Source organism: Phalacrocorax carbo, chromosome 2 (assembly GCF_963921805.1).
Source record: "Phalacrocorax carbo chromosome 2, bPhaCar2.1, whole genome shotgun sequence".
In the NCBI taxonomy this organism is placed as follows: domain Eukaryota; kingdom Metazoa; phylum Chordata; class Aves; order Suliformes; family Phalacrocoracidae; genus Phalacrocorax; species Phalacrocorax carbo.
Genome location: NC_087514.1, coordinates 167,215,437 through 167,242,480, shown reverse-complemented (window position 1 = coordinate 167,242,480; position 27,044 = coordinate 167,215,437). Strand labels below are relative to the sequence as shown.

Sequence of the window (27,044 nt, the reverse complement as noted above, 5' to 3'; positions counted from 1 at the left end):
CTACCAGTAATCACGATGGTGGTTTTGGTGGTGTCAGCCTCTCTCTGAAGGGGTCTGGATTCTGGCTATTGACCAGCTTATCCTTTGAAGATCACTAACTAGCTGTCAGAATGGAAATGTCTGTCTGGCCTGGAGGTGGAAGACAGACTATCCATCTCCTCAGCTTGCAATATTCTCTCCTTTGGCTTTAAAATACTGCATCTAGCAGCGTTTTTTTGATGGTGGAGGTAGTCTAGGCTCTGCCTCCAAGACACAGGCTTTTTTCTTAAGGTCACGATCAAGAGTTTTTCATTTGAATTAGATTTTAGGCAGCCAAAGCCTCCGGCTGTGGAGCTAGCTACTACAGCATGCTCTAGGGACTGTAAGGATGCTTGAAGAACCTGGTGAGTTGCGTATAATCTAAAGGTGGGTTTTGGTTTCGGTTTGGGTTTTTTTTAATTGGCTGGTGTGTATCATGCAGGTAAACTACACTTATAACCTTATATTAAGGGTAAGGAATTAACTTTTCTTTTGTATGAACAAACTGGAACCCTGGTGCTTTCCAAGAAGGCTGATGGCCTGGTCCAGGAAATCAGGGAACAATTCTAAGGTCATCCTTTGTAACCTGCATTGTTCTTTTTCATTCCAGGGTCTCTCTTAGGTAGAAGTTACCTGTTGGATTAATGCTTTTGATGCCTCTGGCTCTCCACTCTCTCATGTGTGCTTTTCTCCCTGTGATTGAAATAATTTGCCACCTTCTACACTCCCTGGTGCCACTGAGAGCATTTTGCACTCTGCTGTTAACTCAGGCTGCTGCTGGCTGATTAAATCTTCCCTTCTGCTTTGTTGCCTAGTTCAGCTAACAGAGCACAAAAGCTCTGGCTGCCACGGCATGTCAGTGCTGCCGTCCCCAGAGCAGGGTCAGGAGCCTGGGCACAGAGACCGTGAAGATTTAAAAGGCACACAGCAGAATTGGCACAGGTTGGGGGAGCGGCAGCGTTGTGAGAGGCATCTGCAAGAGGCAGAGAGTCCCTGCTCCTGCCTTTCACTGCAGTACCAAATTCAGCAGGAGCTGGGAGCCTCTGCCTCGCAAAGAAATGCAACAGACTGATGCCAGAATGGTCAGTGGCATTTTGCCTCTTTGAGAAACAGACCCTTTTTGTTCTTGCTAGGTTAGTACTGTCATGTTTCACCTCTAATTCGGGAAAGGAAAATATAGTCTGGCAAACCCCTTCTTGAAAGGTTGCCAAGCTGTGGTTTAACTCTGCTAAGCGGCTTCCCACCCACCGTGGGTTTTCATTTTCCCTCTGGTTTTCCCCACAGTATGTTGGTGCTCCTGTGGCCTACATTCAGCAGATCTTTGTGAAAGCTACCGTCTCCCCATGGCAGAAGAACTTCCTTGCTGTTGATGTATTTCGTGCACCCCTTTCCCGCGTCTTCCAGCTAGTGGAGGAGATCAGAAACCATGCCCTGAGAGACAGGTAATTACTGCTCGTTACAGTTCGTGTAGAAGGCAGGCTGGCCCCCTGTTGTACGCACCCATCTTCTGAATTACTGCTCTGGAAGTCTGATGGTTAGCTTTGAATGTGTAAGGTTCTCAAAATTAAAAGAAAATGAGAGTTCACTGCTAACCAGTGACATCATATCCATCCTGTGTGTAGTCCAGCTTTTGTGCTGGAGAACTTGCCTGACCTCTAGTCACTGATAATTGTCAGGAACCTTCCAGTCAGAGTTTTGGGTAGAGGGGTCTGGGAGGGTGCTCCAGGGTTATACCTGTTCCAGCAGACAGCAGCGTCATGTAATGCCTTCGGAAGTGTGCAGGCTTTGTATTAAAGCAACTTCATTTGGCCCCACTATGCCTATTGTGAAGCTCTTCTAGAATTTTACGTGGTCAGGAGCCTTCTCCTGACTTGCCACTTCAGCTATATTTAGGACCAGTTCATACCTGCTTGTTTTTGTCCTGACGCAGTCTTTGTGCAAAAATAGCTTTCCTCTGCTTGCAGATATTTGCAGGGAGAACTCATCCTCCCCACCCCAAATCTGTGTCTGTTAAGCTAAACATAGGAAACTCTTGGCTTACTCTGGTGAGACAGCTCTGTATTCAGTTCGGTTGCTCCTCTTGCACTGTTGCTAGTGTATCATTCCTGACCGTGGGAGATGAGAACTGTACACAGTATTCCCAGAGAAGTCTCGTTTGTGTGTTATTTTCCATGGAAATGCCTTTCCTGAAATACAGTGAGATTGCAGGTCCCTTTTTCATGGCCAGTCACATCAGTTTTACACGTTATGAAATGACTGATTGACGTCTCTGTGTCCCCCTCTGTGATATCCAGCTAAGGAGCTCCCACCTTGTAGCAGAAAGTCTTTTTAGTCCCCGAGTGCGTGGTCTTGCACTTAGTACTGTTAATAGAAAGGGGGTTAAATCTCTTTCACCCCTCACATCATCCATTTCAGATATTCTGTTCCTCTTCTGTATTAACAGTGTTTATTTTGTGTCTCTGGCAGGTGTCCCTATATCTTAGTCCAAGGTTATTAATAAAAATATCCAATAATCCTGGTTCTCTGAACTGGGTGAGAAATTCCACTTTGCTTTCCTCAAAGGGGTGGTTCCCCTTTCAGCAGCCCCACTACCACTTTCCTGTTAACCTAATTCTTTACTGCATCACAACTTTTGTGATAATTTTTGTGTATTTCCTGTGAACTAAAGCATTTTCTGTGTGGTGCTGCATCAAAAGCCTTATTGGGGCCCAAGTAGATGAGATCAGCTGTGCTTTCCCCATCTGAAGAGTCAGGCATTTTAAAGAAAAGACTGCTCAGATTACTTTGGTGTATTCTCTCTTTGTAAATCATTTTATACACATTAACTTGCCTCTATTTTTTTTAATAAGTTTTCCTTTGAGTTTGAGGTTTTTATCTGTGGTGAAGCTCTTGGCCAGGTTTACTTTCTGAGGACAGAAATGCTTCCCTACTTGTCTGACTATGTTCAGCAAGAAACGATGCTGAGAACAGGACAAGTGTGGTGAAGAATGGCGAGATTAGTGTCTTTGATCATCTCCTAGCTTTTCAGCCAGAAGCTGTCTTCATTCTTTGTCCTCCAGCTCACATGGGTAGGGAAGATTTGCTGCTTGTTCATACTTCCTTGGCAGCATCCTTCATGGTCTCATTTTTGAGAGTGTCCACTCGACTGCTCTACCTGGTGATTTGTCCTGTTTTTTAAGCCATCCCTTGCAAGCTGGCTGTCTGTACCCTCTGTGATAATTTTTTAGAAAAGCCATTTATGCTGTTAAATATGTTGCTCTTTCCTACCAACTCCCAAAGCCTCGGCACTGACATTCTTTCTGTGTTTTCAGTTCATCTCCTCCTTTATCAAATGTCTAACTTCAGATAATAATTGGTATATTGTCGCCAGTTACGAGTTAGAAATGTCTTGCTCCTAGTACATGTGTTATCTTCTCGTTATCTCTCCTTGGTGTTGCCCTTGATGAACGGTGATGCAGTATGGAAGCAAAATTAAACTTACATAGCCACCAGATGGAAAAGGCTAGGTAGTTGGTGCAGGCATTTAGCCCTGACCTTGGGATAAGGACTCCCAGTTTGGTGGCGGACTCAGGTATTTCAGGAAATATCTAACTTTGAGATAAATTCTGAAGTTGTTCAGAAAGTCATTACAAATTTTCTTGTTGTCAGTTGCTTTTATCAGTATCAAAGTTAAGTGCAACTGATGTTCTTAACATGAAAAAAGTGTTATTTTATACTAAAGTGGTACAGAAAGAGCTGAAGATTATTGACAACTGGATAAGAAGCACAAGGTGACGATACGTTCTCCCACCTTACTAGCGACAGAACGAGAGGAAACGGCCTCAAGCTGCGCCAGGGGAGGTTTAGGTTGGGTGTGAGGGAAATGCCTTCCCTGCCAGAGCGGTCAGGCCCTGGCACAGGCTGCCCAGAGAGGTGGGGGAGTCACCGTCCCTGGGGGGGTTCAGACACCGTGCAGACGTGGCACTTGGGGCCGTGGTTTAGGAGGCCTGGGGGTGTTGGGTTGTGGGTTGGACTTGATGATCCCAGAGGTCTTTTCTAACCTTAATGATTCTGTGATGATATTTTCATCAGCTCTAAGATTACTCAAACTTTGAGCAGTCGTAGTTTGTAAGAAGTCAGAAGTGACCTGAGATTTGTGGTTTGCTGCAGTTCATGTTTTTGGTATCACCCTCTGCATCCACAGCATACTGGTAGGGCATTGCCTTGTGCACTCGTTTCACAGATAAGAGCGTACATAGGCTTGTCTGCGGTATAAACGGTTATCGCTGTTTTGTGTCAGAGTTAGCTAAAGTTAAAATACAAAACAATAGTTGTCTTACTCTTCCTGGAGCTATTAGTGGAGGCAGCACTGCATCAGTTCCTTTAGATTATCTTTCAGAAACCTTCTGGTCCTACAAACACAGAACTTTCAAGCATATCTTCTAGTATTTTCATTTGATAGCTGTGACCTTTTGAGGCAGCTTGCCATACAGTGACAGAATATAGATTCTGGAGGGAGTGTTCACAAAGACGTAGCTCAAATCATCGTGAGCTGGTTTCCATGTTTTCTCTTTGTAGTCACCTAAACTCCTCTAGAGAAGCCATTTTACAATAGGACTCTAACTGATTTGTGTTCTGGAGCCGCTTTCTTTATAACCTGCGAGGCGGGAGGCAGGGAAGACTGATCTCTTGTACCTTAACTTAGCCTTTCTTAAATACACCCTTCCCATGCAAATCCCACCAGTTGCCCATATCATGTTGAGGGAAGCGTTCTCTTTTGAACCAGCAGCTCTTCCTTGTCTAGCCAAATGGTGTGCTGACAGATTTTGTCACTAAACCTTCACAATCAGATCCTCTTGTGAGCCCAAGTTGAGTCTTGCTTGAATGACTGGTTGATAAGGATGATATAATTATGTTACAACGAAGTTGGGGAACAAACACAAGTTCCATTTTGTACTGGTTACACCTCTATTGATTTCTGAACCTGTAAGGCATTTTCTTTTCCATACAATGCAGAGGAATTCTGAGAACATTTTGCACAGCTGCAGGTGTTGAATCCTTTGTACATTTTGGAGCACACTGTACACCTTAAATAATCCGCCTCAGGAAGGCTAATAAAGATTTCTGTAAAATGTCCCGTAGGAACAATGTAGGAAGAAGCACGGGGAGGGGTTTAATGTCTTTGAAGAATAATTCCAGGGAGACAGTGTCTCTATAGACTGGAAGCATTTTAGAGGTGGAACTGAAAATTGTGGCACCTAGGATGGGCGAAGAGTGAAAGCTGTGTGGCCATAGAGTGTGCAGAGAAATGACAGTGGGGTTCTGGAGCCTGTGCACCTGGTACAGTGAGATCCTGGTCTGTGGCCTGAGGCTCTCGATCCCTAGTTATGACGAACAAGAGCAGTAACACGGTGATGCGGGTCCTTGGGGTATTAATCTCGGCCGCTTTGCTTTTTGTTTGTGAGGGTTGCAACATTCATGGTAGCGTCTAACCTTCGTTTGCGTTTCAGTTCTGGTGTCCAGAGCTTGGAGGAAGTTTGCCTTCAGGTAACAGATCTTCTGCCTGGCCTCAAGAAGCTGCGGAATCTGCTCCCAGAACACGGCTGTCTGTTACTGTCTCCAGGGAACTTCTGGCAGAATGACCGAGAGCGATTCAATGCTGACCCAGATATCATCAAAACCATCTACCAGCATGAACCAAAGACATTACAGACATCAGCTACTCTCAAAGGTAAGAGGCTGAATTGCCAAAGAAGCTGTGAGAAGTGCCTACAGCTTGCATCGCTGTTTTGTCCTTGGTATCTCCAGTGCCTAGATTGCCAATATTACCAAATCAGGTGGCATTTTGTTACTCACAGCATCTGGAATGGAAGTACCAAATATGTGTCATCTCTCATCTTATATCTGTATTTGAGTTCAGTTCTGGATTTGTGGAAAGTAAATAATTCCACTCAGACTCCTTCTTGTAGGTGTAGAAATAGCAGGTAACTTGTCCAAGTCTTTTTATTCCTCCTACTCATGCTCTAGCCTATCTTTTTTCCCTCACGCTCTTGTCTGTCATACTTAAAGGCTGTCTCGTTGTCACAGATAAATGAACATTAATCCTGCTCCCTGTTGAGCGTTCACTGGTAGTTGCTTGCATACACCCCGAGTTAACATTGGGTATCATAAAAGTGGTTTTCTCTCTTAAGTAAAAAATTAAGTCGGGCCATGTCTGCAGTCATGTCGTTCGGTGGTTCCCTAAGGCAGAGGAAGTGCTGATCCTTTGCTTTTAAAAGAACTGTGTAGGTGTCGGGAACCCTATACCATGGCGTGTCTGAATAGGGCCTTTGTAACCCTAAAGCGAACTTGTTCTTAAGGTTATTTTCTGAGCACCCAGAGTGTGTGCACGCCATGGTTTGGGGTGCATGGACCCTCTCTTTGAGCGCTCATTCACAGGTAAGATAGAGGCCCACAGTATCCCGGGAATTCCCGAGGACAGTAGCAGTGTTCATCATGACGCAGACTTTTTTTAAGTCTGCCTTTTAGCACACAAGATTAGCAGAAGGGACGTTGAATAGTCCTTCGCAATGCAAAGTCTTCCTGGAACCCCTGGTTCAAATCACATGCCGATATGCACAAAAATGAAGTGTCCAAGGACTTCTCTGGCTGCATCCTTAAAGATAATGTCTGCCTCCTCTGCTGAAGGACAAATTAGGTGCCCACTTGACGTGCCTGAGCACACACACAGCATGGGGAGCAAACAGGAGGGATTAGAGGTGGTGCGCAGTTGGAGAGCTACAACCTCTTCCAGCTCATGGGGATGACGGGGTAGCTCGCAGTGCTGGAGAGCTGCTGTGGGTAGGCACAGGCTCTGCAGGAAGGACAGGCTGGGAGGGCGAGGAGCTGTTCTTCGTGTGAGCGAGTGGCGGGAACACGCGGAGCCTTGCTTAGGAACAAGTGATGAGCTAGCTGAGAGCTCACGGCCTAGGATTGGAGGGCAGACCTTGTCTGCCACAGACTGCCTGGTCAGGGAGAAGAAGGTGAGGACAGACAACTTCCCCACAAGAAGGAAGATTTTTCTTGTGTTAAAGGGAATTTCCCATGTTTTAATTTGTGCCCATTGCCTCTTGTCCTGTCACTGGGCACCGCTGAGAAGAGACGCTCCATCTTTACTCCCTGCATCAGGTATTTATCCACATTGTAAGGTCTCACCAGAGCGCTGAGAAAGTGCTTCCTTTAAGAACAGTAGTTCTCATTCAGCATTCTTCACCATGAACACCTCTTGTATCCCACCTTTTTTGTTTATTTTGTTGTTATCCTAATGCCTTGTTGATACCCTGGTCTTGCAGATCTGCTGTTTGGACTCCCTGGGAAGTACAGCGGGGTGAACCTCTATAACAGGAAGCGAGTGGTATCGTACACGGTCACACTGGGTCTCCAGCGATATGATTCTAGGTAAGGAGCTTTAGCTGTGCTATTTCTACATTCAATTGTTCAATTCTTTGCAAGTTTGCTGTTTTCTCTACTTTGATTATTGTTGTGTTTTTCTTTAATCTCCATTTTCTTGTGTTTCAGAGTATTTTAGGATCTTCTGAACGTGCTATAGCAAAACAGGGTGCTGTTTTTGGGAGAAAACTTATTGCATTTTAAGGAAATAAAATACTATCAGTTCTGTTTCTCCTTTAAAAAAGTACATATGATACCCAAAGCTGCCAATGGGGATTCCTCTGACGATGGCTTCATCTGCACACAGAGCTGTCGTTGCTGCAGCCAAGGCCCAGTAGGTCTGTTTCGACCCAGTTTCTGTGGTCTGTGGTTTGTTTTCCAATAAGCGCTAATTCAACTGGTACCAACTGTGAAACCCCTTTGGCATCGTTGGCAAAGCTGGCTTGGATTAAGTGGATCTGAGGACTGAATACTCTGCTCAGGATGCCCCAGGGAATGCCTAGGACAGAGTTGGCAGCACAGTGGTCAGAACTTGCTCTGCTGCCACCCATGCAAGAACCCTTCAGCCTGAAGGACTGGCATGTAGCACCTTTCGTCAGCCATACTTACATGAAATTCAAGGGAGGTTTGAGACTACAGTACGTTCTGTTCCCCAGGGCCAAGATTTTGGATGATGAGCCCTTGCTTTAAATAGTTCCGCTGAGTCTTCACACCTATCCTTGAATCCTTGTAGAAATCAAGGTCTGTGAGATTGCCACAGTAGAGGTGTGACAAATGTAGTTTGGGCCAGAGAGGAACAGACTTAGGAGCCAGGCCTAGGGAGAACCGTGCTTTGTAAGCCTGTGCAAATCTGTGGAGCTTCCTCCTACTTGATCGATACCCACTGAGCTCCTCCTTGGAATTAGGTACTGGTTGTTGGGTACGGCGTAAGTGACACCCTCCTGCTTGCTTTTCACCTCAGGTTCCTCAGCAGCCTCCGCTCTCGCCTCAAGCTGCTGCACCCCAGCCCGAACTGCACGCTGCGAGAGGAGAACATCGTTCACGTCCACTTCAAGGAAGAGATCGGCATTGCTGAGCTGATACCCCTCGTCACCACCTACATTATTCTCTTCGCTTACATCTACTTCTCCACACGTAGGTTTGTGGGGTGGAGAGCCTTGAGGGGAGAGCAAGCTAATAAGCCACCTCTACACCTGCCAGCTGAATATATGCAGGGATCAGTGGTGGGGTGCCTTTTCCCTGGCTGCAGATAAGAGAAAGGCTCTTGTCCATAGCACTGCAGTTCCCTCCTGATTCATCAGGAAAGGTGGTGTTGAAATTTTACCCTGAACTGTCATGTAGAGAATTAGTAGTCCTGTTGATCCGATTTCTGCTAATTTGTCCCTCTTAGCCAGCATGATGCTATTCCTTGTGATATCTTCTGAGGTGTTTTCTGTCTTAGGCAGCTCTAAATGCCATAGTAACGAGATTTTTTCCAGTTTAGAGAGACTAATTGATTGTCAGACAGATCAAATACATGTTCTGAACTGACGGTTTTAGACCTTACTAGCCACATTTAAGTTCCTTTTTTCATGCCTCAACAGTGCTGTACTGAAATTGGTTTGAGCTGGAAGCCATGCATTATCCTCTGTCCCACCCTTGTTACAGACCTCTTACATACTGGGAGGGTCTGGGAGCTGCGTTTTGGACATTGAGACTGAACTACCATTACTTCTGGGTTGCTGGATATTAAGCTACCTGCTGAAATAAGTCAGGATGGGAATCCCTTCTTATTTGGTTTTTTTTTTTTTTTTAATACGTCACTTTCTTTTGCTTGGTAACCAAGACTCTGCATTCTGTGTTGCAGGGAAGATTGACATGGTGAAATCGAAATGGGGTCTGGCGCTGGCAGCGGTCGTGACGGTGCTCAGCTCCCTGCTCATGTCTGTTGGGCTGTGCACGCTCTTCGGTTTGACGCCTACTCTTAATGGAGGGTATGTTTCCAGCACCAAGCCTCTTCCTAAGGAAGGGTAGATGGAGGTGAAATAATTTGAAAACAGCTGTTCCGTGCTTAATCTTTAAGATCTAGTATTTTTCAAGTAAGCTTATGTGATATTATTTTACACACTGCTGTGCAAAAATGATCATCAGATCCCCTCCTAGGCTGAAGAGCTTTGTGTTTCTCTGCCACCCAGCAAATAGACCTGACTGGGTCCCAGTCCTCCTGGAGATGCCTTACTGCTCAGCAGTTGGCTCTTTCTGCATAAAGCAGAAGGAATTGCTGGGACAACATCTTATTTATAAGCTTGATTTCCTGGCAGCTGAGTAGGCTCTCACATACCTTCCTCCTGCAGTGACTCGTCGTAGCATCCAGAAGGACTTGTTGCCTTTTCTCTGGCTGATGGAGGTTCACAGCATTTTGCTTAGAAAGATCTTTAGAGGCAGCAGAACTGACCTGTGGCATTTGTGCCTGGGAGGCTGCCTGGGTGACTTTGCACCCATCGCCGATCGTTGTCAGCTCTTCTTTTAAACGGGGTTCCTGTGCATGTTAGAGTTGGCGACTGGGGCTTTTCGTGGGGTTGCTGCCATGTGTTTCGTTTGTGTCGAGCTGAAAATCCCTGAGAAAGCTCTTAACTGGCACCTCACCTACCCGAGTTCTACGCACTGTTCATTTCTCATTAATTAAAGTTCGGTTCAGAATCTTCTGTTTGATTTTCAGATCCCTTTACTAAGTAGTTAAGGAAATATCCATCATTTTTCTTCCCCTCTCCTCCTCGTGACTGTACACCGCAGGAACAACAAAACGTCTGACCCCTGAGGGAGACTTCTCAGCACTGGCCATAAGTTTAGCAAGAGCCAGACCTAGATGGAGGAATTCCTCTCTGAGAAGCCTAAAAGAGAATGAAAAATTGACTTCAGAAATGGAAATATTTGTTGTTTCTGGTTTTACTGCTATGGTGCCTAGGAGCCTTAATTATGAATCAAGACCATGTTATTCTGAGCTGTTAAAATATAACAGATATCTGCTGGGAGTTTATCATTTCAGTGCAAGAAAAAAGGCAATATTTGGATGCAGGTACGTGGGAGGCATCCAAGGGAGCACTTTTGGTTAGCGCAATGACCAAGGCTTTTGTATATAATCAGCCTTACTGTTGTCACGCAGAAGGGCTAAACTAATCTAGTTCTTCCTCCTACAGGATACAAAGAGTGAATTCAGTCCTTATTTCTAGAAATAGTTTTCCAGCAAAATATCTCTGCCTTAAAATGATGGCATGGACAGTTTCCTTTGAGGTTGAAACTTAATTCTTGCAATACTTCATAAATGATGTCTGATGAGGTAGAAGACCTTGGGTTCTGTGGTGGTGGGCTCTGGTGACACTGAGGTTTCTTTTACTTTTGGTGAGTGACCTTTTCCTGGTTCCCCAGCATCTGCCAGAGCACTTTCCCTCCAGTTACCCGAGTCCCCACTGGGAACAGGGTGTTCTTGGTGTGTCACGTACCAGCAGCAACGCACTAGGATTTGGCCAGCTTAGGGTGCAGAGTCTGGTTAAACTTTGATCTGACTTCCAGCCTTTTTTATCCATTTTGTTTACAGCAGAGCCTTCCAGATGTGGGTGTGTTTGTTTTTAATGGTTCCTGTATTTATGATAAGCCTTTTTCCCTCACTGGTTTTTGTAAGGTATTAAAATAAAGCTTGTGGCTTAGAGATGAGCGTTCGCTTGCTACAGATATGATATATAAACTGGACCTTAATCATTAGCAATCAACTTTTATAGTGAAGTAAAATGATTATAGGTGAGGTAGGCATTAGTCTTAGTTTACAGAGAAGAAAACTAAGTGGAAATAGGTGACACGATCTATGCAGGATTTAAGAAAGAATAAACAGTGAAGTTGAGGAGAATGCCTGGAGTTCACTGGAAGTGGGATTCCTGCGAGCTGGTGGACTGGGAGAGTCTCTAGATGACCCCAGAGCTCAAGCTACCGACCCCCAAGTCGGCATCTCAGCTAGGTTAGAGGAGTCACAGCCTGAAATGATGAGCTGCTTCTCCTTGTTGCCTGTAAAAAAAGGCTGAAACCGACTAGCTCAAATATGTATATTTGCAGTTTAGAGAAGAGAAGCTGATGTGATAAATTCTTTGGTCTTCTAAACATTTTGGATAAACCAGAGCTCGTCTCTGTTCACCAGTATGTATGGAGTCAGAGAAGGTCTGTTTTCTTTATGAGTTAACAGTACTGTTTCTGTGATTCTGGGGTGCTGGATCATGCTATGATGCAGCACCTTCTGGCATCAAAGTGATAAGTGAGGTGTAATTGTTTCAGTAGATGGACACGATAACAGCACTTCCCCTTGCACTTCCTCCCTCTTCCTGTCGGAAGCTTGTTCTCAGTGCTTGGCACTGTATGGCGAAAATCTAGCGAGGATCTCTTGGTGCTGCCTCACTCTGAGCGGAGACAAACCAACTTGGGGTTCGGAGTTGCAGGGCGTGAACAGCATGTGTTTGTCCTGCACAGGGTCGCGTTGCTCTTCAAGAAAAGTTAATGTCTCATTGCTTTTAAACTGTTGGTCATTTAACATGAAAACTGCTGACTCTTTAGGGACTATCAGAACTCATCACCTGGGACTGTTAGTTAATTATCTTATACAGTAGGAGCTACTGTTTAAGTAGGACGCAGTTGATGGGAGAATTAGGAGTTTTCTTTTCCGAAATTGTACTGAAGGCTTACTGCAGCTTGTCTGGAAATGGCACTAGACCCCCTGTGTATCTTGCAGGGCTGTGCATAACACAGGACTCCGCAAGGACTCGTAGGAGCGTAGCCTTGCAGGTGACATGCTCTGCAGGACGGTTCTGCGCTGTGCCGGGCAGCAGGGCTCTCCCTTGTGTTTGCTGCATTCTCTTTACTTAGCAATTTCCATCCCAAAGGATTACGAAGAGCTTTTCTCACATCTGTTTCCTGTCCTAAAGTACTGCTTGGAGGAGTGACAGAGGTTATGAACTGAAAGTGCTTTAGATAAAGGCAGAACTAAGTTGCACTTGCTAGGTTTTGGACTCTTTGACATTAACAGGACGTTGCCTGTGAGAGGCATATATATATTTTGTATTTTTTTCCACTAAGGAAATGCCCTTCGTGCACAGGTTTTGGACAGGTGAATGGACCAGGGCGTTGCACAACTGTTAGAGCTAAAATTGGGTTAGGATACCTGGACAAGGGTGCATGGAGTTTGTTTTTTGGTTTGTTTAATCTTGCTTTCAGTGGAGCTCTTGCTGTTTCAGCTTGCTGTTTGCTCAAGAAATCAGCTGGAACAAATTTGCTGAGTTAGCAGTGGTTCCAGACAGGTGTCTTCCCCCAGCTGAGCTTGTCAGGTACAGGCTGCTGACAGCTGTGTGTGTGCTGAAGCCCGTGTCAGATGGCCAGAGGCAATCAAAAGCAGCATTTGGGATGCTGCTCCTTGGGGGCTATGGCAGGCAGTGGTCACAAATAGGAAATGTTCTTCTGAAACTCCTGTTCTTTACCTGTCTCGGCTGTTAGTGATGTGCCAAGGGGCGTGTGCGCAAGCACACACACATGTTGTCCTTTTGGATCTGTACATGCCTCCACAACGCAAGCTTTAGTATTTTGCTTGAGTTTAGCTGGAGGGAAACTAAGGGATTCAGTATATACCATGTTCTGGCTTTTTCTCTCTGATCTGGACTACCAGCAGTTCAAAAGAGAGAAAAATATTTAGGGGTGAGAAGAGTTGAATAAAGTCATGGTGGTGACCCTGGGTAGTCTTACTCTTCTGTGTGCATGTATTCTGAAGGGCAAATCCATTTCAGTGTGTCGTCTTGACTCTTGGGTAGAAACTATCCCTGGCAGGATTTAGTATACTTACATACAAAGTGTATGTACCTTGCATGTTGTCCTCAGTGTTGTGGCTCCTGAGCCTGCCTGCTGTACTGAGAACAGAGCTCCATGTTTGTTAACTTATCTCCTCCCAACAGAGAAGTCCCTTCGTGCGTCTCCTTCGCTGCCCAAGACCGGATTGCTTCCAGCAGCTGCAGGGTGCAGAAGCTTCTGCCCTCTGGGTATCCGAACCAGGCACCATCCATGCTCTTCACTTGAGAATTCTTTTTTGAAAGTCTTGTTTAATGTAATGCTTAGATGTGATGTATCAGTGTTTTCTCTGTTGATGGTGGACATGCTCCCTGCCCTCTTGTAACACACTCTCGCTGACTAGTTATTACTGAGTCTGTTGCACTGTTGTCCAAAGCCCATCTTTTTGATTTGCACCTCTTCGCACTAGATGCTGCAGGGACACAGAGGGGCGCTGTCCCAACCCTGGGAAACATTAAGACTAATTTAGTGGTGGTCTACAATGGCCATTTTCCAGAAAAACCTGCAGCTTTGCAAAAAAGTTAATATCTGTCCAAAGTGGATGAAATACAGAACCCTTACCTCATCATGGAGTAATATTGTATGAGAAGGCATTTGGCTGGGAGCACTGGGTAGGGCGTCCTGGCCTTGACTCTGTGGTGCGTGTTTGCTGCTTAACTTGCGTTCTTCCCTCCTTTTCCACCAAGGATCTCATTCTCAGTTCTGGTTCTGTTTCCTCTAGAGAAATATTTCCATACTTGGTTGTAGTGATTGGCCTAGAGAATGTGTTGGTTCTCACCAAGTCGGTCGTCTCTACGCCTGTTGACCTGGAAGTGAAGCTACGCATTGCCCAAGGTACGCAGCCTGCTCTGGAAGAGTGTAGAGAGAGTGAAAATTAGGGTAACCCAAGGACTGGGAGATGGGGAATGATCTTAGTTCTGGTTTGTGAAGGAAATAAGGACTGTGTCTGTTAATGTGAATCGGGAGTTGTATTCTGATAGTCTTTTCGTACCGTTTGTGATAATTCCGAGAACGAAGATAAGCCTGTAACTGTGGGGGTTGTCTGAAGCATTGACTAAACAAGTTTTAAAAAGTGTTAGTAAGGGTGACCTGTATCTCCTGGTATATGTATTTAGCCCCTTGTCCTCTCATGTCATGCATATTGTTAAGTGCAGTCCACAGGTCGTGTGAAGTTCTGCTGAGTCTGTGACAAAATTATCTTCTCTGTTATAGATACACTCTGTACCTGCCTAAGGATTTGAGTGTGCTCAAACTGTGGATAAATGTAGTTTACAAACTTAAAAAAAATATTTCTGGAGAGCAGGGAAGAGAGATTCTGGAGCAATGCCCAGAAAAATCTGCCTGGTTTTAAAGATACAAGTGGTTTGTATCCCAGATTGAGAACAGGACCTGAAACCTCAATGGTCCTTTACCCTTCTGAGTCCCTGTACTACCCTGTGCAGTACCCTCAGACTGCCTAAACCAGGGAAGTTTTGTGAGCTGAGAGTCATCCTGAGCTCCCTTGTAGTTAACAATAATCCCACTAATAGAAGCATTGGGAATCTGCAGTCCAGTTCTTTGACTTAGATGTTCAAAATAGGTCAGATGAACTTTAGCCTGAAGGTGCCATTTTGGCTGTCATCCATAGATGCCTAATTTTAAAGAAGGGAAGTCCAGTTCCTTTTTGCTACATGTGTGAACAGTCTCATTTTACCTGTCTTTGCGTGTTCTTTCTCCAGGTTTGAGCAACGAGAGCTGGTCGATTATGAAGAATGTGGCGACAGAGCTTGGCATCATCTTGATCGGGTACTTCACGCTTGTCCCAGCCATCCAGGTGAGTGTGGCTGACCAGTTTGAGTTTGCGGGACAGAGGCTTGTAGGCGCTGCAGGACGGCAGTGTGCAGTATGCTGCTTCCTTCCCTGGCTGATTGGATTGAGTGTCTTTTAGTGGGAACTATATCCATCTATAGAATGTGGATCCCTCCAGGACCTAGCCTGCTGTCCAGCAGCTGCCCCTGGATCCCCAGTCTCCCCATCTGGGATCCTTCCAGTAGCTGGGCTTACACGTTCAGTTCATCCAAGAGTTGTCCCTGGATCCTTGCTCTCTCCAGTTGCCTCACCCACACACACGCACGCTCACCCAAGCAGGTCTGTCAGTCACCCCACAGTCCCTCTGGAGCCCCTGGTCCATCTGGCAACCAACTCCTCCAGCTCTCTTGCTCAGGGACACGCACACACCTGGCTCCCGAGCCGCTCACCCTGCTCCCCAGCTGCCTGGCTCAACAGTCACTAGCAATCACACACCGACGTGCATACTCAGACAAGCTCCGGTTGCTGGTGACCCCGACACGTGGGCTTTTGTGCCGCATGGCTCCCATTCCAGTTGCTGGTGCGTAGATCCTGCTCGTTCCAGTTGCCAGCACCACAGACACACAGGCTCCTACAGGACACATGGGTTTGGAGAGCCTTTCTCATGGATTCCTCATGATGGCTGTCACCCCGGACCGTGGGGCTCATCACTTTGCTGAGACAGCCCTAGGAGAAGCCGGAGGAGGGGCTCATTTCCCTCCCTCCCTCCCGTCCGTCTGTCCATGTGTTTGTGGAATTGAGCTTCCTATCATAGAACTTAACACTGCCCGGTGCCCCTGCTGTGGGGGTGCCTTTATTCCAACCTAAAAGTGCCTTTTTGTGAGCTGGCTAATCCACTTTATAAGCGGGTGGAAGAAGAAAACCCACCCTAGTGCAGAATGCCTGCTCTGAGAATGAGGATGGAGTGTCCGTTTGGGGCTCCTTCGCCAGGCTGATGAATCTGTAGGTTTTTACAACCATGGATATCACTGCCTCTGTTTCATGGGCGGGTAAACTGAAAGCTCAAGGTAGAGTGATCTATCAGGGGTCATGCTGTTGGGTCGGTGTAGTGCTGAAAATAGCCCCTTCTGCCTCGCGGGGTGTTAGTTTCTCTGCTGCAGTCTCCTTTCCGGGACTCTGCTTGCTGAGTTGCATCAGGAAGTTGACACCATTTAATTTCTGATCCTTCACCGAGCAGAGCTTGTGCCTGGTGAGCTACATGAACAGAAGTACTGCCTAGACAAATCCTCATCACCAATTCTATAGCATCTCTGCAGCCAGACTTCAGGGAGGAAATCTCTGGAAATCTGGACATTTGTCTGGAAATTTCAGGTGCCATCAGCAAGCAAAGGCAGGAGCCCCCCAGCATCTACGTAGTTGGAGGCTACTCTGGGTGCTCGCTAGGTGCTCACGGGCCACCCGTGACCCGGGCGAAGAGGGGTGGGTTGTGTATATTCTTGCTTTAACGTTGGGGAGTCACCAGTAGAGACTGCGGATTAAAGTGTATTATAGTCTAAGAAGATTAAACGTTCAGGTTGGGAGCCTGGAGCATTGCCGGCCGAACTTCACAGTTCCTGAACTACTCTCAGAGCACAGCAAGAGAGGAGCTAGAGTAGAATTCCCCAGGCTCCAGCCAGACACCAATTGTGGCCCAATTTTTTTATTTGAAGCTGATTGCTGAGATTGCTCAGCCTGAACACTGTCATGATCCAGCCTTTGGGTCTAAATTGGGCTCATTCATGTGGGTGATTAGCACCTTTTGGCCCCCGTTTCATTGCTGCGCTGCTGGACCTCAGAAAGCGAAGCTTGACGGTGTCTGAAGCAAGCGTCGTGCCAGCAGCCCCGTCGTATGGATGCTGCTGGGATGGTTCACTTTCTTTTTGTGCTCTGCCACAGAGGAGCTTGCAGGCTGCACTGATGACAGGAGATAAAGGAGTGTGGTAAAAGGGATGGAGAAAAGCCATGTAAGTGTCAGTAGACCCATGGAAAAAAGTGACTCCACGCCCCCACCCCCATGTTATCTCCATTAAAGTACTCCCGTTTGTTACAGCATCCTGAGACGTGATGACATCCACTGTCTGCTCTCTCTGTGACCCTGCCTTTCCTTGGATGCTTGCTTTCCCCAGAGGAGGAATCTCGCAGGGATGCTGTCTGTCAGAGACTGACAGCTGCTCTGCTGGAACCTGGTCTATGCCCCTTATCTTCGTCCCTGAGAGTGAGGGACGCTGTACAGATAATGTGCTGTACTCGCGTTGCAGAGTCCAAGGAACCTGGCAGAAAGAGAGCCAGGCTGCGTAGATCCGGCAGGGACCTTTGCTCTAGGCTGTCAGAGGGAGCAGTGCAGTGCTGGGGTCGTTCAGGTGCTGTCTGGTGTAGGGAACAGCAGAAGAGGGAGGCTTTGCTTTGCTGAAAGCTCTCACCTGCCCCCAGGGCTGTAATGGGGCTTGTCGTTTTCCTCAGATACTCCTTGGCAGCGCAGCTCGTTTGGCAGAAGGGAATTTTCTGTGTTTTCCGTGGCTCTCCTTGTCCTAAAATAGAGTTTGGCTTCCATGAGAATTGCGTATCCACTTCACGTCCCTCATAATTGAGAGCAGCAATGAAATCCTCTTGCCATGCGTTGCAGGTGGGGAGAGACCCCTGTTCTCCTGGGACAGTGTCGCTGTTGATGGTCCCGAGGCGCTGCAGGGCTGCACGCTGAGCGCTCCTCCTGTGCTCTCCATCTCTGACCTGCTACCTTGTGCTGAAGTTCACGCACTGAGAGCCCAGTCCTGCACGCACTGAAACCACTCTGGGTTTTGCCGTACCCAAGTATAAGACGATTTTAGATTTCCAGGGCTAGCAGCTTCAGATGGCTCTAACCCTAAGTGGAGTAAGTGGAGGTGTTAACAGAGTTAATATCTCTCCATGCAGAGCCTGCCAGAGCCGAGGTCTGGCTGAAATCCGGCTGGACGTTGCTTTCCTTCTGGTTTTCTCCTTGAGAGAGGAACCTGTGTTGTGTTTTCATCCCTCCGCTCCTAAAACCTCCTCTCACACGTTGGGAAAGGGGCTAAAGAGAAAAACCTGATGAGACCCTGCGTCCTTGCGCTGCTGTCGCTGGGAGGGGTGGGGAGGGGCAGCTGACCTGGTGGGTTATCTCGTTTCATATCACACTCATCTTTAACAAGCAGTTGATTGCTTATGTTTTGAGAACAGTTTGGACACGATGGGGAGGCTTCAAGGTTTGTTTAGAGGTTTTGGATGGCCTTTCATGCTGTCTTTTTTCATTTCACTGTGCTGATATTGGCCTCCAGCCTTATGCAAGAAGTTGGGGCAGACACAGAAAGGAGGGGGACCAAAGAAATGAATCTCTGCGGCCTCTCTCCTTCCCCTTAGGTGGATGTGTCCTGGCTTGGTCCGCAGGTAGCGAGCATGCCGCCATGCCAGCAGGCAGGCAGTGAATGGCAGCGGGTGTTTGCCAGCTCTGTTCTGCAAGTGAGGGCCAGAGTCTTTAATCTGTTGTTTAGCCTAAGGTTTTAACTGCTGCCTACGTTCAGCTTTCTTGATCTCTCCAATGTTCACTAGATCCTTTTTGGGTCCTGACAGAAATTTGTGCCTCCAAGGAGAACAAAATGCTTCTCAAAAATACTTCAGTTCTTTGTTGCTGTGAAGTTTTGATTGTAGTGGGGAGAGGGGACGGCACTGAGCACTAGCGGGGACTGGGGTGAGAATGTGCATTTGTTTTATAGGGATGATCTGGGAGTCGACTGCATTTCTGCTGCTGGGCAGAATCTTTTAATCCTTATTTCTGCAATGGCACCTGCTGGGGAAAGTGGAGCATTACAGCGAGTTTAGGAAACACTGGCTTTGGCAAATGTTGTTTCCCATATACTTAGTGTTTAGAGACCTCTGGGAGTGGGTGTGGGACTTACTTTCCAGGGGCAGAGGAATGAAATTTGCCCATCAAATATACATTAAACAAAAGTGTGATTTAAGGGGAAAAGGTTTAGCTGGGGCCCTGGAGAATGGCTACAAATAAGGACACCGATGTGCAGGGACTGCAGCGGGCTGTCTTTGGCTGGAGAGTGATCGATCCAGTTCCTGAGCAACCTGTGCTCCAGGAGGAATTTTAAATCAGGGCTAAGGTTTATCAGTAAAGGGCAGGAAACTATCACTGTTGGAGGCCGTTTGGCTTTGTGATTTGAACGCATGGGCAGGAGGCTGAGAGCTCTGGCTGCGCTCTGCCACAGCTTTGTGAACTGGGGAAGCATCCTCTGGCAGTTTTTCCTTTAGTGCTTTGACATTTTATGGCTAAGAAGAACAAAGAATGTGAACCTGAATAAATATGCTCTTGAGTTCCCACACGGACTTTTCTAGCACTAAACTATTACAAAATATCAATCATAGGATTTGTCAGTAAAATAGACTCAGGCCTGCGCTCTGGGCAAGAGTTTGCTGATTTTCCCTTTTTCTGAAGTTGAAATATTTACTGTTGTCTCTGCAGCTGCTGTAGCTAATCAGTGCTTTCCTGTCTGCAGGAGTTCTGCCTCTTTGCTGTGGTCGGCCTGGTGTCTGACTTCTTCCTGCAGATGTGTTTCTTCACTACTGTGCTGTCCATTGACATTCGCCGTATGGAGGTAAGGAAGGGCTGGGAGCTGCTCTTGTGGAAGGATTAAAGGAAGCACACCCTGTGGTTTTCACTCTCTAACCAGCAAAGACTGAGACGTACAAGTTTGGGCCAGTACTTGCTTTGTTACACAAACACAGGGGCTTGGGACAGGATGCTTGAGGGAACAAGATGCCCTCAGGAATACAAATGTGCAGACTGGGGGTAAACGGGCTGGAAGGAGACATGGTCAGAAACAGATGACCGTGGCTGGGCGAAGAAGAGAGTGTGTGCTGGAGAGAAGCTGGGACAGATTGACTAGAGGGTGAAGGTGGGAGCTCAGACATAGGCATGTATCGAAGGTGCACAGGTTTCTCTCGAGGGACCTCATCACCGCGGCTCTCAGACGTTTGCTTTTCTCTTGGCAGCTCGCTGATCTGAACAAACGCTTGCCAGCAGAAGCCTGCATGCCCCCAGCGAAGCCTGTCAGCCGCTCTCAGCGCTACGAACGCCAGCCAGCCATGCGACCTGTTACCCCCCACACCATCACCCTGCAGCCGTCGTCTTTCAGGAATCTGCGCCTGCCAAAGAGGCTGCGGGTGATTTACTTCTTTGCCAGGACCCGGCTGGCCCAGAGACTCATCATGGTATGCCATGTGGTGTTTGTTATCTGGTGCCCCTTCCTGCTGGACACTAACCCAACCCAAATAGGCTTCCGAGGGAGGGGGGGGTGCAGGGGGGAGCCCCATTTTAAGGCATCCTCATACCCCTGCAAGGCTTCTGCTGCCCCGTGGTAAATACAGTTCAAGATATGCTTCCCCAAGAACATTGCTCTGCATGCATTCGCTCCAGGGCTCTGCTGTTTGCATGGTGTTTGGGTGGTAGCGGGTAATTTTCTGATAATTGCTTTGGAACAAAAATCTGCTTTTATGTAAGCAGATTTTCAAGGACCGTATGAGTGGAGAGAGGAGATGATTTCTGCTCTGCAAACACGTTTTGCTCCTGCATATAATGTGGACTAAAGACATGGAGATATTTTGCTACATGAAAGACTAAAGCTTTTCCTTTTGCGGGTGTAACTGCAGCAGTTACACCAGTTACTGCCTCTGCTTGTCCCCCTGTCTCTGTTCTGGGTGTCTATAATGGGAGTGGAGGAACATGTGTGTTCCTCACCTCTACAAACCACAGCCCAGCCCGTTACTGCCCACGAACCATGGTGGCACTTTAAGTTAAATGAACACATCAGCCTGTGAACTGTGGCTGCTGCCGTTGGTCTTGCAGAGCTCATGAGCCAGAACCCTGAATTAAGCCTTCCCAGCCCTGTTTGAGGGGCGCAGGCGTGCTGGTCCCAGCCGCCAGCGAGGAGTCTCCTCCCTGCTGTGCATTTGTGTGGGAGAAGTGGGGCTCCCGCCACCAGGTTGAGCCAGATGGCTCACAGAAAAACAGTCTTCAGTTCTTGCACGTGCTGTGTAACCTCTCCCAGTCCTCTTAGAAGATGCGTCTGCTGGGAGTAAGACCATAACTGAGTGCAGGGCGTCCCCTTGGTCGGGATGTGGCTGATCAGCTCAGACGGCTGAGGCGGCGTTGGGGGCGGAGCGCGAAGGCCATTTACTGAACGAGCTTGTCTCTTTTGCTCATCATATGTAGGCCGGGACAGTGATCTGGATTGGAATCCTGGTTTACACGGATCCTGCTGGTCTCCGCACTTACCTCACGTCACAGGTCACTGAACAGAGTCCTTTGGGCGAAGCAGGTCTGCCTCCTATGCCTGTTCCTGGAGGGGTCCTACCTGCTGGGGACCCCAAGATCGATCTCTCCGTCTTCCCATCGGACCCTATACAGCTGTCAGAGAACCAGACTCAGCAGCGTGAGCAGAAGTCGGGGCTGGAGTCCCTGAGCAGGCTGGAGACAAACCAGCACACTTGGGCCCACGGACCAGAGGGCAAAGGGAATGGACAGGTGGAGATTGGAGCTGAAGGAGAGGTTACCTGGGGAGCAGAGGATGAGGAGATTTGGAGGAAGCTTTCCTTCAGACACTGGCCATCCCTCTTCAGCTACTACAATATCACTCTGGCCAAAAGGCAAGTGAGCTGGCATCGAGTGCCGCAGGCGCTTCGAATTGTGGATTTGACGCCACGCGTTTTCCTTTCTTGTGTCCTTCGTCCTTCTGAGCGAGATAATTTATGTGCCACGTGGCTTGCTCCAAATGTGTCCTTGGGAGGAGACGGTTAAACAGGCCCTCCTGTGTGGTGCAGAGGTACCAAAGCCTCCAGGACTGCTTGTCTGAGAATAAGGGCTGTGATTCTCTCGCTGTGCTCTTGGGTGTCTCACTTGGTTGCTGTCATCCTTTACCCTGGAGGTGACATTTAGAATTTTGTAAAACAATATATGATCATCTGCAAGGGCTGGGGATGGTACATGTGAGGAATAGAGACCTCTGAGCTGAAGAAACTTCTTGCTGAGATCTTCTGTCTGGCAGTGTGCAGGAAGCTGGACCAGATCATTCTATCCTTACTTAAATGCGTGTGATCCATTTGATCTCATCAGCAGTTCATTCCACTGTTGGCTCTTAACCTCTTCCACAGAGTTACGGGTCAAGACCTGGAAAATACTATTTAGAAGAAAATATTTCAAAGTAGGTCTTTAGTTTAGAATACGTGAAACCACCGGACTGAAGGTACATACTGATGCCTACCTTGGCTGCTAGTGAGAAGATGGGCTGGGTAACCTCTTAGGGGTTTTGTGTCTTTCGCGGTTGTTGTTCCTAAGCTATTCTCACCTTTCCATTCCTTCAGATACATCAGCATCCTTCCAGCAATCCCTGTCACGCTGTACCTGAACCCACAAGAGGCCTTAGAAGTGCGGCATCCCCAGGAGGCTAACCGCTACCACCCCTTCTTATCTTCAAGCAGTGGGAAGCTGGATGCTGAAGCTCAGCCTGACCAAGCCTCACCCAAGCTGCAAGGGCACCAGGATGTCACCCTTTACAAGTAAGAGAGTCCTTGGTGCAGCCTCCCATCCATGCCCTAACTCCCTTGGAGACGTGGGCTGCTCTTGGGCTGTTTGGCTCTTCTCCTGGAGGGAAACCAAAAAACCTTTGTAAAGCTTCAGTGCAAAATCCTGCGATGCCCAGGCCACTCCAGCTCAGCTAGCGCAGCATTAGGTTAATCTCTCCTGGCACTGTTTCTTCTGAGCTGCCTGGCAGGAGGAGGTGCGTGCAGCCCGGGTTGTTAGCTCGCACTAGTAACGCTAGTAACTGTTGTGCAATTAGTCACGCATTTTGAAGATTAAATTTACCTGTGTTTTAACTGGATGGCTTGGTGATGCTAAAGCTGTTGCTCTTAGCACCACACGTGATGCATTCCAGGGTTTATCACGGGGTAACGGGGATAGGAGTTTGTCTTTGGGAATAAATGTTGTGATTCAATAATGCTTTATTGGCTGTTAGATCAAACTCTCATGCAAGCAGGGACCTTCCTTTCCTGCTGAGAAGTCTGGCTCCCAGCTTGCCCTCTGAATCTGCAGTTCTCCTTTGGCTGTTGAACGCACTTTATATCCCGCTCCCCATCTGGCGTTTTTCTTAAAGTCTTAGTTGCTATGTACATTTTTATTGAACAGTCTGAAAAACTTGTTGAAACTGATGTTTTCCCATTAAAAAAAAAACCCCTTTAATTTTCCACAAATCCCTATAGCTTGTTGGAAATGTTTCTCAGCTGAAAAATTTAAACCAGCACCATATGTAATACTTCACAGTATTTTTCAAACTCTATCCGTGGACTAGTAAGTGGCTCTTTTATCTCACCTTCTTTTTGGCTTTGTGTCTGTTTCTCTCTCCCACCAGGGTGGCTGCTCTGGGTCTGGCCTCAGGCATTATCCTGGTCCTCCTGCTCTTCTGCCTGTACAGGGTGTTCTGCCCCAAGAACTACGGGCAGAATGGGCTCTCTCACAGCAGGAGGAAGAGGGGGGACCTGCCCTGTGACGATTACGGCTACTCCCCGCCCGAGACTGAGATTGTCCCCTTGGTTCTCAGGGGCCACCTCATGGTAGGTCGGACGGGGGCAGTCCTTACAAGAAAGGCGTTTGACTGACTGGCACCACGCAAATGCTGTTCTCTTTGTTTTATTTCAATAAGAGCCCTCACACAGGACAGAGCAGCCATGCGATTTAGCGTAAGGCAGCCGTGGAGGCTGACAGCCGGGGTGAATGCGATATATTACATATCTAGTAAGAAACTGTAGCGTGAAGTTTCCTGCAGGACTTTCCCAATTCTTCCTGCAACTCGCTCTGAGCAATTGCTGTTACTACCTCCTCTGCAGAGCCAACCGTTGGCTTTTATCGGCTGGGCTGATCCAGCCTTCTTTGCTGGTGTAGCTCTGGATTCCTGGTATTTAATGCCTGCTGTATCCTTTTTTCCCTGCCTCCCAAAAGTTAATGCGTAGGTTTGGGCTGCTAAATGTTGTTTTCAGCACTAAAAGCATCCATGGGTATGCACAGAAGTGCTCAGTTCTCTCATTTTTCTTGAGGGGAAAGATGTTTCTTCCCATTCTGAGACGAAACAAAGCGCACGGGCACCCAGTCAGATGGAGTTCTGAGACACTGTGCCATGTCTTCCAAAGAAGCTGCACCTCTGTTCCTGATCCTGCCATCCCTTTGGGCCATACTTTGTCGGGGAAAGGGAAGACAGAGTCTGTTTGATTTGCAGCAGTCTAGTGCACACCTAGGACTCTGGGCAAAGATGTCCTCATGCTCCCGGAGTATCCCCAGGTTGCTAAGCCGGCCATGCAGTTTTGACATAAAACGTATCATTTCCATAGCTCCTCTGCCACACGCAAGGTGATCGTCAGGGTCCAGGGGCCTCGGTGGTGCTACGCGCTCAGCTGTGCTTGTTCTTCCTTCCCAGGACATCGAATGTCTGGCTAGTGATGGCATGCTCCTTGTCAGCTGCTGCCTGGTGGGCCAGATCCGTGTGTGGGATGCTCAGACTGGCGACTGCCTCACCGTTATTCCCAAACCGAGGTAAGTGGTGTCCGTACCAAGTCACTCAGCTGCGGGCAGGGCCCTCCGCAGTCGCTGCTCAGCAGCTGGCTGTCGTGGTTCAGCCCCAGGCGGCACCTAAACACCCCGCAGCCGCTCGCTCACTGCCCCACCCCTGTGGGACGGGGAGAGAATCGGAACGGCTAAAGTAAGAAAACTTGTGGGTTGAGGTAAGAACAGTTTAATAATTAAAATAAAATAATATGGATATTAATAATTATTATGATGCTAATATCATGAAAAGGAAAAGGGAAAAAGAAAAAAAAAAACAGAAACACAAATGATACAACCGGTCACCACCCACCAACCGATGCTGCTGGGCCCCAAGCTGCGATTGCTGCCTCCCTCCCCCAGCCAGCTCCTCCCAGTTAACATACTGGGCATGATGTTACATGATATGGCATATCCCTTTGGTCAGTTTTAATCTGCTTTCTCAGCTGTGCCCCCTCCCCTCCCGGCTACTTGTGCCCCCAGCAGAGCGTGGGAAGCTGGAAAAGTCCTTGACTGGTACAAGCACTGCCCAGCAACAACAAAAACATTGGTGTGTTATCAGCCTTGTTTTCATACTAAGTCCAGAGCGCAGCACTGGGCAAGCTGCAGTGAAGAAAATTAACTCTATCCCAGCTAAAACCATGACACTGTCGTAGCCCCCTCTGTATGAAATCACCCCTCTCTGATGGTAGAGGTGGGAGGGCTGAGCTTTTATTACTGTGTTTTAGGTTGCGAAGGGACAGCAGTGGCATCTTCGATTACCAGGAAAGCTGGGATCATAGTCCAGATGGCAAGAATGGTCTGGACGACTCTTTTGAGAACAGCCACCAGCTCAAGAGGATGATCAGCCCTCCCCAGCCTCCGCTTTTCTGTGACCAGCCAGACCTCACGTCCCTCATTGACACAAACTTCTCAGAGCAGGTGAAGGTGGCCGAGTCAGAGACGCGGCTCCGTGCCGTGGGCAGTCGCCAGAAGGAGGCTGGGTACGACTTCAGCAGCCTGGTTGGTAAAGTGTACGAAGAGCACAGCACCTCCAACTGCATGAACTTCACCGGCCTCTCAGCCCCGCACGGACAGGCTGCCTTCTGCGTGGGGAGCGGCAGTCCCCGCTCCCTGGGCTGCGGGACTGAGGAGGGGGGCTGCAGCAGCCGCAGGAGGAGCCTGGGGGACGAGTCTTTTATGGGATTTGACAAATCATCACCACTTCCTTCCTGGGGGGAAAACTTGGAGAGCTCTGTCTGGAGTCTGGACCTGCAAGGGAACCTGATTGTGGCTGGCCGGAGCAATGGGAAGCTGGAGGTGAGGAAGCTCGCAGCCAGCCCAGGCGCTGGGAGAGCTGCCAGCAGCTCTTTAAGACTGAAGAAGCTTAAAGATTGCCCTGTCATTAAGTAATGTTACTGGTCAGTCCTGAAATAAGGTAAAATTCATGGTGAATTTTGGAGTTGTCCTGTGTGGCGACAAGAGTTGGACTCAGTGTTCCTTGGGGTCCCTTCCAACTCTGGACATTCTATGAAAGTTAATAGGGATTCTGTAGGAATGATACAGGGTTTGAAGCTAATTTTAATTGGAAATTTAGATCTCCTCCACTGAGAAACTTTAAGAATTAGTTTAATTTCATTTTTGGAAAGGAAGTCGGGAATAAACCTTCAAGGGTTTTGAAGATTGACCTGTGCTCCATGTGGGCGGCGCTCCTTCTTCCCAGCAAAGACACAGGCAGGCCACTCGACTGGTTCCCTTGTCCTTTAAATATGCTTTTGAGCCCAGATGCCTTCTCTTGAGCAGCTGCCTTGAGACACTGACTGAATTTTGCTGCTGAATCTTGTTTCCAGTCCACATTGCAATATTGGTTCAAAATCCAGAGTGCTCCATGCTCAGAACAGGGCAGATGTGGGGCTGAGTGGGAGCAAAGAGGGGTGCTGCAGAGCCAGGGATGGGCAGCAGGAGCCTGTGCTGCCGCAGGGTGCGTTGTGGTGCACTGGGGCTAGCGTTCGTTGTGACCCTGCTAAGAAAGGCATTCAGTTTGTGAAGTGTTGGTTAAAATCATAGAATCATAGAATTACAGGATGGTTTGGGTTGGAAGGGATGTTCCAAGGCCATCCATGAACAGGGACATCTTCAACCAGATCAGGTTGCTCAGAGCCCCGTCCAACCTGGCCTTGATGTTTCCATGGGTGGGGCATCTCCCACCTCTCTGGGTAACCTGGGCCAGCGCTTCACCACCCTCATTGTAAAAAATGTCTTCCTTATATCCAGCCTAAATCTCCCCTCCTTTAGTTTAAAACCATCACCCCTTGTCCTGTCACAACAGGCCTTGCTAAAGAGGTCGCCCCCA

At 47.9% G+C, this 27,044-nt stretch overlaps 1 protein-coding gene across 2 annotated transcripts in view; it reads left to right on the top strand.

Moving 5' to 3' along the window:
• Window positions 1-27,044, top strand: part of SCAP (SREBF chaperone) — a 72,650-nt gene that overhangs the window by 38,234 nt on the left and 7,372 nt on the right. For both annotated transcript variants that reach the window (XM_064445225.1, XM_064445224.1), the window contains exons 4-17: window positions 1,303-1,460; window positions 5,508-5,728; window positions 7,329-7,434; window positions 8,387-8,559; window positions 9,272-9,398; window positions 14,000-14,112; window positions 14,997-15,091; window positions 19,620-19,718; window positions 20,116-20,334; window positions 21,335-21,768; window positions 22,483-22,677; window positions 23,529-23,730; window positions 24,588-24,703; window positions 25,441-26,011. In XM_064445225.1, the coding sequence (XP_064301295.1) occupies window positions 1,303-1,460; window positions 5,508-5,728; window positions 7,329-7,434; window positions 8,387-8,559; window positions 9,272-9,398; window positions 14,000-14,112; window positions 14,997-15,091; window positions 19,620-19,718; window positions 20,116-20,334; window positions 21,335-21,768; window positions 22,483-22,677; window positions 23,529-23,730; window positions 24,588-24,703; window positions 25,441-26,011 (2,829 nt within the window). The remainder of the gene's footprint in view (window positions 1-1,302; window positions 1,461-5,507; window positions 5,729-7,328; window positions 7,435-8,386; window positions 8,560-9,271; window positions 9,399-13,999; window positions 14,113-14,996; window positions 15,092-19,619; window positions 19,719-20,115; window positions 20,335-21,334; window positions 21,769-22,482; window positions 22,678-23,528; window positions 23,731-24,587; window positions 24,704-25,440; window positions 26,012-27,044) is intronic.